Genomic DNA, 14,221 nt, shown 5'->3' with positions numbered 1-14,221 from the left:
ACGACACATCAACGGATCAAGAAAAGACTTATAAAATTTCTTGGTAGATCGAAAGAGATATCACAATGCTGAGATCGGTTGGAAATACTTCGAGAGGGCTAAAGTCAACCTCATTCTACATTGCTTAGTTCGTGAAGAGTTAGTTGATAAAGATGTCAACCAATTGAGTGGAGGAGAATATCACAAGCATGCTTGTCAAAGGTTTATTACCTGTAATCGCATTCTAGATGTCACTGTCATGTTTGTCCAAGGCGTAATGTCAGTGGCCTCATGCTCGTTCCAAATCCCTTTTACTTGTTTTTACGGAGTTAGGTCTTTATCATTTCTATTATGTCAATTTGAAGGTGTATGACTTGTTTTTACGGAGTTAGGTCTTTATCATTTCTATTATGTCAATTCGAAGGTGTATGACTGTTCACCAAAATCATGTTTATACCTACCAGGATCAAAATGCCTCAAAACTTACTATAGGGGATTTGACAAGTTTTCAATTCTTCCTATCCCAGTTATATGGAAAGTCTTAATAGTTGCTTTAAGTCCTAATAGTTGCTTTAAGGCGCCCAATCTTTGTATTTATAAGATATCTCTCTCTCATCTCTCACTTATTTTACCTTTTCATCTTTTCATGGATCTCTGTCTCCATCCATCCCATGTAGATTTGTTGGCTCTACACCAATTAGATTTTAGTTCATTCATTTTAAACGGATGAAGTCTAATTTACGAACTTTCAACTACTTGTGGTTCAATGATTTTACAAAAATAAGGATAAAAGGAAAGAACATATCATAGTCGGGTTCAATTTAATTAAAGGAGAAAAGAGATGTCTATCATATTGATACAAATCTATCACCAAGCAACCATAAAAAACATCTATAAAGGATAAAAAAAGATTGTTGATAGATATAAAAACCGCATATTATTGATATACTCTATCATTGATAGACTTTAAGACTTCGAAAAATGTAACATTTGTAAATTATTTCTGTGTGATGCATTTGTAAATTTATTGGATAGTTAAAAATAAGACAAACAAGTCTGCCCCTCATTATTTGTGACATCTTTGCAAATAAAAAGTTACCAACTTTCTATTACATCACTAACAACGACATGATAAAAAAGACTGTAAAATATATAATAGCGTTTTGTCGATTCTATCTTTTTATTATTTTTATTATAATAGAGAATCAATAAAGAATCTGTATCTAAAAATATAAACACTTTTAGAAAATTGTTATTATTATAGCAGGACGTTGAAAAGCCAATAATACAGATATTGTTACATTGCATAGTTCTTTAGGTGACCCAAACAATTAATTAAACATCCATTTTTAGAAAATAATAGGTTGGAAAAATTAGGATTTTTTTAAAGTTAAAATCTTCCCATCTTTTCTAGTTAAAACAAAAATAAAATACTATTAACAAAGAAATTTTTTTTTAATTTAATAATTTAAAAAATGAGAGATCATGTTAAAATGATAATTAGTGTCTTATCTTATAAGATAGACTTAAATTTAAAAATTAAATTTACCTACCTGACATGGATAATTAAAAATGGCTAAACCATATAAAAATAATAATGATTAAATAAAATAAGAATAAAATAGTACAACAGATAATTAAAATTAGAGTTAAATAAAATTAGAGTTAAAAGGGTAAGCATTAACCTATAAATATCACTCCACACCTCTTCTATTATCCTATCACTGGCTTCCTTTTTCTCTCTCTCTCATGCTTATCATGAACACTTGTATCATTAAGTTTTCTTTATATCTTCTTGTAATCTTACATGTTTTTCTTTCCCTTCTACTTTTGTTTTTTAACCATGTCTCAGCTACTGAATTAACATTTAATATTGTTACTCTCGGAGCTAAGCTCGATGAAAAGACGCCTCGTCTGTGCTTCAAACGACATGGGTTAAGGCCTGTGACTCATCTGAACGGGCCACTATTTACGTTTCCAAAGGTATATTCTTCGTTCGAAGTGTGAGATTTAATGGGCCTTGTAAGAATAATGCTATTACTGTTCTCATTGATGGAACTCTTGTGGCTTCCTCAGACATTCAAGTTTTAGCTGAATCTAGTTCTTGGATTTTGTTTAATCATATAAATGGGCTTTCCATTACTGGCGGTCTTATTGATGGAAAAGGAACTGCCTTATGGAATTGCAAACACTCAGGGAAGAGTTGCCCCATCGGAGTCAGGTATACAGAATTTGAGTTTGCTCCATATAGAAAAAAATTGAATTCTTTTTTTTAACCCAAAGTTGAAAGAAAATGAATGGATTAATTACAATATTATTTTAAATTTTTACTAATTCTGGCTTTTTTTTCACCATTGTAATGAATCGGTGCCAAAACGTGCATATGACGAGTGAATGTCTTTTCTGCAGGCGATTGTCCAAACACTGATGGCATCCATGTGCAACAATCATCAGATGTGACAATCCTCAACTCGAACATTAGAAATGGTGACGATTGGTCTCCATCAGTCCAGGGACATTTAACATGTGGACGGAAAGTATTATATGTGGACCTAGACATGGAATCAGGTAACTAGAGATATATTAGGATGAGCTGTTTAAAATTGTTTTTTAAAGAGTTTAAATAAATTTGTCACATTCAATTTTAAAAAATAAAACTAAATGTTAAATTAAATTTAAAGGATTAAAATATATTCTAAAGTTATTTTGAACATGAGAAAAATGATTTAAATTATTTTAAAATTATTTTGAATAAAAATAGTTATATAATATATTAGGTTAGAGAGAGAAAATTAAAACTTAGGAAACATTTGATATTTTGTTGAATGTGTTTGTAGCATTGAGAGCTTACCTAGAAGGATGGAGTGCATAACATTACAGTGAAATCATCTACATTCACGGGGACTCAGAATGGAGGAAGGATTAAGTCTTGGGGAAGACCAAGCAATGGATTCGCAACAAAAGTTCATTTTCAACACATTATTATGGATAATGTGAAAAACTCAATCATAATTGATCAAAATTATTGTCCACATCTCAAAGACGGTCCTAGTCAGGTATATTTTCCTCATTAATCTCATACATGTTAATTTTTTTCTAATTATATTTAAGCTTAAATGGGATGAATAGAACTTAAATTTTCGATTTTATAAATAATTGATTTATTTTATCTTTGTTTGAAATTTGTTTGGGTTTAAGATGGGTGCTAAATTATTAGTATTATCTTTTTGGTATATTAAATTACTTTTATAGGTAATAAATTAGGGAGGCTATTACTCTCTGGTACGAAGCTTTTATGATTTTATTTTTTAATTTATCAAAAATATCTAATATTATTGGAGATAATTACTCTAACTTATATAACTATCTAAAAAATCTACGAATATGCTCGATTTATATCTTATTTGTTGTATATATTGATATCTTATTATTGAATTCCTAATTTATATTTGGTTTTATAATACAGTTTTATAATATAGCTTAGGGTTGAGGGAATTAAAAATTTTAGTTGGAGAATAACTCAATAAAACAAATTTACATGGTAAATTTTTTTATAGATGTCCTTGTTTATCCGTTTTCCTAGCATATTTTAATTGTTCTTCTTTATTTTAATAGGATTCAGGAGTTAAAGTTAGCGAAGTAACATACGAAGATATCAAGGGAACTTTATCCACTGAAATAGCAATCAATTTTGATTGTAGCCCAACAAATCATTGCATTGGATTAAGCTTGATAGACATAAAGCTAACTTACGAGAACCACATCGCTAAAGCTTCATGTAAAAATGCTGAAGAAACTACCTGTAGTGTGTGGTTGAACCTTCTAGTTGCTTAGCATCGACAAACCTTATCCATATACTATAGACCCTTTATGTTATTCTTAAACATGATCCTCTTAGATGTGAATCACATATAGGATAATATTAAATTTTAAATAAAATAATCAAAGTTATTATTAAAATTAAACAATTAATTACGAGGCTTTAGGGCATAATCTTAACACTCTCGACCACTTAGATATTCTGACATTTTCTCCACTGCTTATGTTACCCTAGTTTATCTGAGTGACCTAGATCATAGATTGTAGCATCATGGTATCTACTTATTCCAACACTTGTTCTTAGCATGCCTTTCCTTATAAGGAATTTGAGCAGGGTAGGTCTCAGTCAAGGCTCTACCTGCTCTACCATCTCGTATAGTACCACTTCAGGTTTTAGGGTCCAAAATCTATCATCATGCAATAGACTCCAAATTATCCGGTATTGTAACCAATTGTATCCTAATTAGTTTATAAGACCGTAACTGACATATGCATATAATTCACCTAAGGAGTGAGATCATGCCTACTAACCTTACAACATACATTCCTTGTCAAGGCGAGGTGAGCTTAAGTCAAGCTGTAGGTTGTCACGGTCATGCTTGTCCAAGGTGTGTTGCCTACGGTCGCATGTCAGATGTCCCAATTATGCTTGTTCATGATGTGTTGTCCACAGCCGCATGCCCGTTCCAAACTCCTTTACTTACTTTCAAGTTAGATAGGCACTTACTATTATTGTTGTGTTAGTACGGGGGTGTATAACCTGTCAACAAAATCGTGTCTACACCCGTTAGGGCTAAAATGCCTCAAAATGTACTATAAGGTATGTGACTAGTCATCAATTCTTCCTATTCAGGTTATATGCTATCAAAGTTGTGGTTGTTGCTTATTTTCTTTTAGCCTATACTATTGCTTTCTTCCAAAATATATATATATATATATATATACACATGAATACATTTCCTTCCTTACCATTTCTAAAACACTTTCTTCGAAACATGGCCAAGACTCGATCAAGCATACTATTGAACCTTTCTGTTTGTCCATCAGTTTTGGGGTGATAACTCGAAGAGATGTTTAGGCTCGACCCCAATAGCTTGAACAATTCAGTTCAAAAGGACCCTGTGAATCTCGGATCGCGATTGCTAACAATGCTGGTGGGAATGCCCCACAACTTGACTACGTGTCGAAAAACTAATTGTATGGTCGTTTCGGTCGAGCATGACTTGTTGGTCGGGATAAATATGACATATTTGAAAAATCTATCAATGATGACCAAGATGGATTCCATTTCTCCTACCTTGGGGAGGTGTGTGATGAAGTCTAGAGAAACACTTTCCCACAGTCGGGACGGGACTAGTAGAGGTTCTAGTAGTCCCGAAATTATGTTTCGTTTAACCTCGTCTTGTTGGCAGATAAGACAGGTCTTTGTGAACTGTATCGCATCGTCGCAGAGGTTCGGCCAATAGTACCCCTTTTTAGGAGCACATAGGTTCTCTGCCACCGGTTGTGGCATTCTTTTAGTAGGAGTCTCCTCAAGTTCCCCGAACAGGGGCGAAGAGACGATTTCCTTTGGTGAAGAGTAAATTGTTTTCGACCCAAAACTGGCGAGTCTACCCCTCTCTTGCTAACTGCATGATGGCCTGAGCGACCGGGCTAGGTGTTCCTTGATACTTTCCCGTATTGTTCCACTCAACTTACTTGCTTGTAGATGAGCAAACATGCACAGGGCTGCATACTCGCTCTTTCAACTTAGAGCATCTGCAGCTTGGTTTGCTTTACCTAGCCTGTGTTTGAACTGGAAGTCAAATTCGGCCACGCATTCTTGCCAACGCGCTTGCTTCGACGATAACTTGGATTTTTTAAAGAAGTGAGATATGGAGCTGTTGTCTGTCTTCACTACAATTTTGGCTCCGAGGAAGTACTATCTCCAAGATCGTAAACAGTGGACCACTGCCAGCATTTCTTTCTCGGATGCTGTGTACCTTCTTTCTGCATCGTTTAGCTTCGGGCACTTGTATGCAATGAGGTGTCCCTCCTGCAGTAGGACGCCCCTAGGGCGAAGTCTGAGGCACCATCTCGACATCGAAAAGTTTCGTCACATCGGCCCTTCCATCATGGCATTCTTAAGGTTGCTAAAGGCTTCTTGACACTGTGAAGTCCAGCTCCACTTGTTTTCCTTCTTTTGTAGTTCGGTCAAGGGCTCTGCGCGCTTTCAGAATCCTTCCACGAATCGCCGACAGTAATTTGCCAACCCAAGGAAATAGCGCACTTCTATCACTGAGGAGGGGTCTTCCACTCCTTGATGGTTTTGACTTTCTCCTCTTCCATACCTACCTTGCCTGCTTCTATTACGTGTCCAAGGAAGTTGATTCACTATTGTGCAAACACACATTTTTGCCTCTTCACACATAGTTGGTGCTATTTGTCAGGCTAATTAAGACCTTTTCAAGACATGACTTCTTCACGAAACTTCTTCCTTATACTTACCTCATGCTTAAGTAATCTTGGAGGAACAAATTTGTGTGATCGTGGCTGATGTTTGAGTCAAGGCTTGATTGGAAGTCAACCAGAATGCAGAAACTCAATCCTCTTCAGTAGAGGAACTCAATCCTCTTCAGTAGCTCCCTCTACGGTAGCTCCCTCTAGTCCTTCTCCCTCTAGTCCTTACTAGGTCTTTAATGAAATGCTTAATTTTTGTTTAGAGGATCATAGGTAGGAAATTTGAACTTAACCTCAAATCTTACCCGAATATATTTTTCTTCAATTGGACATGATTCTTGATGAAAATGCTTGCTGATGGTATGAATGTAATAGGTTAGACATGATGAATTCATGTGTAACGTGAGAATGCGATTCTAAGCTTTTAAACATATATAATGACAGATGAAATTGGACACATAAGTTAGGAACATTTTCAAATTCTTGGTTTCTTCGGAGGATTTGTGGACAATACTTTTTAGAAGGGGTGGAAAAAAGTTTGAAGGGAAATGGTGAATTACAACTCTCAAATTTAGAAGAAATTCAAGGAAGAGATACTGAAAATCTAAATGTTGATTTCTCACGGTTGAAGGGTCGACACTACTTGATTATTGCTCCAAATGACTGCCCTTACTTCATTATTTATAGAGGAAACTTAAACTAACTTTGAAATATAAAATATGAAGGACGGCCATGAATTTAAAATCAAATTTTCTAAAATTTTGGTAAGAAATATCTTTTATAATAAGAGATTAGTCGACCTTCATTTTGAATTGAAGTGGTTGGATATTTTAGGTGTGTCTTCTAGAACATATTCAATTTTGAATTGAAGTGGTTGGATATTTTAGGTGTGTCTTCTAGAACATATCCAAGTTTGGAGAAGATCCAACTAATATAGTTTTAACGGAAACAAAACTTCATTACTTAAATTTCAAAAGAATTGATATCTAAATAATTTTAATTGTTTAGTATAAAACAAATATAGAAAAAAAAATAGCTAAGAGTAAACAAAAACTTCAAAACTTGATCATTATGCACCCTTCCCTCACAAACACAAAATTTCATGGACCCGTGTCAATCTTAAACGCTTTTTTATGACAAAAAAAGAATAGAGATAATATGACAAACGTAGTAATTGAACTTTTAGCATAAGATTATGATCCATTAAAGAACTATAGGTAGAATAACAAACACAAATGTAACATAATATTTATTTAAAAAGATTGGTAACTACAAAGTTAACATTTAACAAGGTAAGATTGAACGAGGAAAATTTAAAAGAACATACATATATTATTTGGATAGATTTCACTTCTTAGGAAATGCTGATATACCAGGAAATATCGTTTGAAACAGGGCAAAAATAAGGAGGAAGATTGCACCAACGAAGGAGACAACAGTCCAAGGAGTATTGAAATAGTTATGTTTGAGTGTAGCTATCGCCTTGTTCCATCGTCTACTGCAGTGTTCTTGTAAAGCTTTGTTGATATCGTTGAAGTGGCAACAATTTGGAATGGTAACAAATTTACAGAGATTATTAAACAGTTCTGAAACTTCTATACTACTACCTCCAATTTCGTTTATTATGATTCCGGCTTTCACAAGTACACTCACATCTTTCTCTGTACATATCAAATGATCTAGTAATGACACATATTGGATACACTTGTTGTCATTTCCAACATAAAAATGCTCAAATGCTATCAAGTTTCGCATCATGGTTTCAAAGTAATCATCAATAAGTATGGGTGGGATTTCAAAAACTCCATTTTTGAAGCTCACATTCATCAAACATTTGGCATTTTCTGCTTTCTTGATGGTGACACCGGCTTCGCGGAGCTCAGTTATCGATGGAGGAATAATTGATTTTTCTTCTTTACTATTGTTCTTAGAAGGTATCGTGGGGACGAAGAAGAAGCTTAAGAAATCGATGAAATGCTTTGGACATTTCTTCAACAAGGGATGAGGAAGATAGTAATTATTTACAATCCCATGATGAAAAAATATTTTTGTAAGAGTTATAAAGGAGACAGAGGGATCCTTTTGTTTTACAAGGTCAAAGAGACCTTGAAGAACAAAGAAAGGAATTTGATTTTCCAACTTGACCAAATCAGCACCTATATGAGGAAATCTTTTGTAGAATTGAAGATCTACTCTGTGTTCAATTAGAATGAATGCATCTTCATAGTATTGGCCATAATTTAATATAAGCAACTCCACTATAAAACAACCATCCATCAGCAACATTTTAATAAAATCCTCGTCGTTCATGTTTATAGGTTCTGCATAGTAATCTCGAGCGTCTTTTACCCAAGTTTGAGCAGTTTCCACAAGAAATTCCACTGAGCTCATGTTCATCATTCGAAGTAGAAAGTTAGCAAGTCCTTGAAGCTTATATTGCTCTGTGACTATCAAATCATCTCGACTACGATGGTGAAATGGGCCAATGGAAATGACTTGGGGGGTAAAGGCTGTACTATTCATCTCACGTAACAATTTGGGGACTCGATAGATACTACATCCTACTTTAACAATAGGCAGTTGCTCTAGCATTGTTTTAATCCATGATACAACATTACCACAAAGCTGTCCGTTCCTACTACCTTCTGCCATATTGTAAGCTATGTCGTGTTCTTGATGCACTCCAATCTAACTCTTCTTCTCTTGAACTAAAACACCTACGTTTCCAAATCTTCTCTAATAGGAATGTCGAGCTTTCAAAACGAAACTTAAACTAACTAATTTATATATATATTACATATAAGGAAGAAGAAAAGAGAGAATTAAGGAAGTACCTTGTTTGGCAAATTGATGGAAAGGATGGTGCAGGTAAATGAAGATGAGGGAAGAAAGAAACAGCTACAAGAAGAAAATGGAGTAAGAGAGAGCAATGGATGTGGAAGAAAGAAATAGGCAAAATCATACCACGTGGGAGACTAAACATATTGAACCAAAGAAAAGTAAAAAAGGACACTGAGACACTGGTGTGGTCCATACCACGTGGGAGAGACAACATAGTCAACAAATGGACAACGTTGAACTAAAATAATATAAGCTATAAATGTTGGGAGTCCTAAATAATTAATTCAATGGATGTGGCAGAAAAGAAAGAAAGAGGCAAGCTTGTGACAACCAAGTACGTTAACTTTGGACTAATAACATAAATTATCACGTGGGAGACTGTAACATATTCATTCAAACTTCAAAAGGACAGCCAACATTGTCAAATGAGACATAAATTTAAACTAAGTCTTCTATACGGGAGAGTGGGTACTTATTCTTTATTATTCTCTTATTCTCATATTCTCAGAAGGTCTCATGGCTTTGCTTCGCGCTTTTCTAAAAGGACTCATACTAATGGAACACTGGAGTGTTAGACGAACACGGCTCTCCACAATGGTATGATATTCTCCACTTTGAACATAAGGTCTCATGGCTTTGCTTTGCTTCCCCAAAAGGTCTCGTACTAATGGAGAAAGTATTGTTTGTTTATAAACCCATGATCATGCCGTAAATTAGCCGATGTGGGACTTCCATCATCCAACATGGAGAACCCCAAGGAGATATGCTAGGGCGGATGAAATCTTTATCCAGCAAGTCATATAGTTGCGTCTTGAGTTTGTTTAACTTTGTTGGTGCCATACGGTATGGTGCTTTAGAAATAGGGCTCGTTTCAATCTTGAGTTCTATGGAAAAATCTACGACTCGAGAAGGGGGTATTTTTGGTAATTTTTTTGGAAAATCCGAAAATTCATTGACTATGGCCATCGTGTCTAAGGTCTTTTCTTTTTCTCTTTCATCCATGATACTTGCCAATATGACTTAACTACCTTGTTGGACCAATTTCTTGACTTTCATCATTAAGACTAGTTTCTGTGTAACTCTAACACATGTACTCTTGAACTTAAAGTTGGATCCAGACATAAGTGAGAATAGTACTTCCTTCTTGTAACAGACTATACTAGCATGGTTTTTAGCTAACCAATCTATCCCTAGTATTACCGTTGAAGTTTTTCATGCTAACAACTATCAGGTCTACGTTTAAGGTTCGCCCGGTTAATATTACTTGCCTATCTTTTACTCCATATTTAGCAACTAGGTTTATCCCCGCTTGGGCACTAACAGATTATACATGCAATGAGGGTCTAGTTCAAGCTCTGCTTGTCTAACAAATGGGATAGATATAAGTAAATGCGTAGAGCCGGAATAAAATATAGTGAAAGCATAATGTCCCAAGACTGATAGTGTACCTATCACCATGGTGTCGGACCTTCTGACATCCTTGCTGGTGAACACATATGCCCTTGTTTGTGAACGAATCTGCACCACAAGTCTGTCAGTTCCATCAGGTGCCCTTCATGGATTCACTAGATTTTTAGTATTTTTAGTTGTGCAGTTGATAGCAATGTGGCCCTCCTAGCCACACCAACAGCATGCTTTAGTCCCTACCATAAATCTACCCCCATATGGCTTTCCACATACATTGCACTTTGATCCTAATCATCCTCCAGGTCCATCTTAGTTATTGGGATGTTTGCCCGTATGTCGAGGAGGGTGTCTGTCAGTATGTCGAGGGGATGTCTGTCAGGATAATGAGGTCTACGCGCTAGTGGTTGGTGATATGAGTTCCTCAGTTCATATGATCTTTGGGCTTCGCCTTACTTGTCCTAAGTGTGGCCTTATAAGTCATAGGGTTAATGGCTTTTTCCGTGTGGCGAATCTTTGAGTCCAAATCCATCACAAACATCTCAGCCATTTTTAACTTTGTGTCCACTAGTAAGGGCTCTTTTGAGTCTCCTGAATTCTTGGGCATAATCATCTATAGAATGTCCACCCTATGCTAAGTGGGTAAACTCCAGTTGTTTCTTGAGCCGGGCTACTTTCGGATAGTACTGAATCAAGAATATCTCCTAGAATTGTGACCAAGCTATAACACTTTCATTAAGAATGGAAATTTCTCTGTGGTTTAGCCACCATAATTCCTCGTCCTTTTTCAGCATAAATGATGCACATGCAACTTCTGATCGTCCAGACAATCCATTAACAAAAATATCATGTTCATTGTCAAAATATACAGCTGAGCTTATGTTGAGTTCCCCGTAGTTTTATTGAAGGTGCGTGGAACATATCGCTTGATATCCCATAAATATCTCGCTCCTCTGGTAGATTGTGAGCTTTTGGCCCGCTTGCTGGCTACCATTTTATACATCATCGCCTGGAACGATTCCCACATCAGGTTTGTGGTGGGATCTATTCTAGCCTCTCGTGATGCTGCGTCTGTACGAATTACTAAGACCTCGCGAGGTGGGCTCTCTTCACCTCTCCCCCTTCCTCTAATAGGAGGTTCTCTTCTTCTTCCATGTCATCTAGGCGACATGTTTCTAAAACCAATATATAGTTTTCCTTAAGTCTACTATTCGATATCGTAATTCACATCATATTACCATATCATAATTAGCATACGATTTGGTAAGCACAATATCTTCACAAACATATAATTAGGTCAAATATCATGCTTTGACAATAATATAATCCAGGCTATCAAACTTAATCATGAAGTACATTTAATAATAGTAGGCAATCACAGCATATACCATCAATGACATTTATTTTTATTATCTTCTGCAGGACATACTTGACGGTGACAAAACATTAATAGTGCGACCATGGAACTTACTAAGTCTGTCTTATACGCTGGTCTACAGAATCTAAAACCTAAAGATCTAATACCTACTGTAATAATCCCTAGATTTTTGCTAACATAAATTCACTACCATCAGCATAATATACTCTCTTACGTAGAAATAATCATTGAAAACACCATCGTAAAACATTGTCATGGACTTGCATGTTTCAAAAATTCTTTAAAGCAACATAACCAAATATTAAATAAAGAAAAATAAATATTAAAATTGAAAAATGCCCTGTACTAACCTATGATCTAAGAATTTAAATACAATTATCATATACATGTGCTATTGTCTTTACTTGCAATGTCGTCGTGAGCTGTACAGGAGTGACTTGCCTTTACCTAACAAATAGAAGTAGCACATGCTTTGAGTATTTTATGAAATACTCAGTAAGTGACCCACTATTGGGGTTAGGAATGCAAACACATGCAAATCATGATTAGTGACCTATCACTAAAGCAATCATTTGGTGGCCTCCAATCCAACCCACTCTTGAATTTGTAGTACTTCCCTACATACGACTCACGTGCGAGCGTGAGTCTCCCGGCGGTTCGCACCCCCTGGGCCCATCATAGTTGAGCTAGTTGTTCGTATTCGTACATTCAGAGGTTAGCAAACCCTCGAATATCATGCAAAGCATGATCATCGTCATCAACATCATAGTGTACATGTCCGTACTAATCATCATAAATGGGGAAGTAATCCAATGTATATGAACACGCAATATGCATGATGTCCCTATAGTTTTCATCTTAAGTCATTCTTATGACACAACCCTATACATCATTCACATATTACTCTAGGTAACATGCATACATGGGTCTTCATATGTTCATCATCATTAACATCATTTGGGTTGTGTCTTAGAAAGCTCTTCATCATAATACATCATGACATTTAGTACATGTACATCATTTTAATATGGAATATCATCATATTAAGTCATATCATCATCATGCATCTTGTATAATGTTATCATGTATCATTATCATTATGTCATCATATTATCATATATTAATCTTAATTGGATCCAACTATTAATATATAATTTATTCCTAAAACTAAAAAATACACTTACAAAATGTTTGTACTATTGGTAATACACTAGTCATAGTTGCTTGAATAAAACAATGCAACCATCATCCCAGTTAAAGAATTTGATTCAAAGCTAACTTAAGAGGAATGCTCAATTTGATTCGACCATATAATATACTATAATAAAATATAGTATAGAGTATGTGTTTCACTCACATATACTTCAATTAACGGTATTAAAATAGGATTTATAAAGTGTGACACTTGAGTAAAAGATGAGTACATGAATGAGCCGAGACCACATCTAAATGAGAGTAATCTTGAAGATATGATGGTTAAGAAAACCTTTAAAATATTGAGAGTCACTACTTATACCAATTAGTTGTAACTTTCTTTTTGGTGGCTTAATTCATCGAAATTTCATGGTTAAGCGTGTTTTCTTTGAAATTTTTTCTAGGATGCATATGATTGAGGAAAAAACATTCTAGGACTCATTTTAGTTTGTGGGGATAGTTTTCATTTTTAGAAATACGATCTTAAACTTTTACTAACCTAAAGTTACTAGTATCATCATAACATACTCTCTTATGTGGAAATAAACACTTAAAACTTCATCATAAAACATTTGTAACAAACCAAGCTAACGATAAAAGTAACCCAAGGAAACAAAGAGAAGGAATTAAGTTATTTAAGCAAGGACAATGGTCTAAAACAAGAAATTTCTATACTCTAAAAGTAAATTTAAGGATTTAAGGCCTTTGGAAGAGGATCGAAAAAGAGCCTGCAAAAAAACAAAAAATGGCATTTTTCCAATTTCTTATATAGAAGGAATTCTCAATATGAAAAAAAAAATGACATTCTTTAGAAAAATTTTAGATCTTTTGAGAAAAATAATAATAAAATATTCAAAAAGTGTCAAATTACGAAACTACCCCTTAACTTTGAGATATTTACGAAAATGCCATTCTGCCCAGAATAAGAACTTCCGCAGTGACCTTATGCACAAAATCTATCGAATCTCAAAAACTTGTCGTTGGATTTGCTCCAAAATTTGACAAAATCTAGAAGGTTCATAGATCACCACATCCAACGGCCAAAATTCAAATTAATAGTCAGTAGCTTGCTGATCGGAGAAGATATTTCTGACATATTATTTAGAAAATTCAATCTCCAAATTAGGGCGATTCTGGAGGTTTCAACGTCGGTGTAAGTTTCTCCTA

General features: G+C 35.0%; 1 protein-coding gene and 1 pseudogene across 1 annotated transcript; one reads left to right on the top strand and one right to left on the bottom strand.

The window, feature by feature from the left end:
- The first annotated feature begins 1,737 nt into the window (after nt 1-1,737).
- LOC111439544 lies at nt 1,738-3,842 on the top strand (annotated as a pseudogene).
- A 3,673-nt stretch (nt 3,843-7,515) lies between these two features.
- On the bottom strand, nt 7,516-9,146 carry LOC111439558 (UPF0481 protein At3g47200-like). Its single transcript, XM_023077174.1, has one exon. It carries the CDS (start codon nt 8,887-8,889, stop codon nt 7,585-7,587), a length of 1,305 nt encoding a protein of 434 aa, XP_022932942.1. The 5' UTR covers nt 8,890-9,146; the 3' UTR covers nt 7,516-7,584.
- Between the last annotated feature and the right edge of the window lie 5,075 nt (nt 9,147-14,221).

This window comes from Cucurbita moschata, unplaced genomic scaffold (genome assembly GCF_002738365.1).
Source record: "Cucurbita moschata cultivar Rifu unplaced genomic scaffold, Cmos_1.0 Cmo_Scf00096, whole genome shotgun sequence".
Taxonomy (NCBI): domain Eukaryota; kingdom Viridiplantae; phylum Streptophyta; class Magnoliopsida; order Cucurbitales; family Cucurbitaceae; genus Cucurbita; species Cucurbita moschata.
Note: the sequence above shows the minus strand (reverse complement) of the source record. Positions and strands in the feature narration are given on the sequence as shown.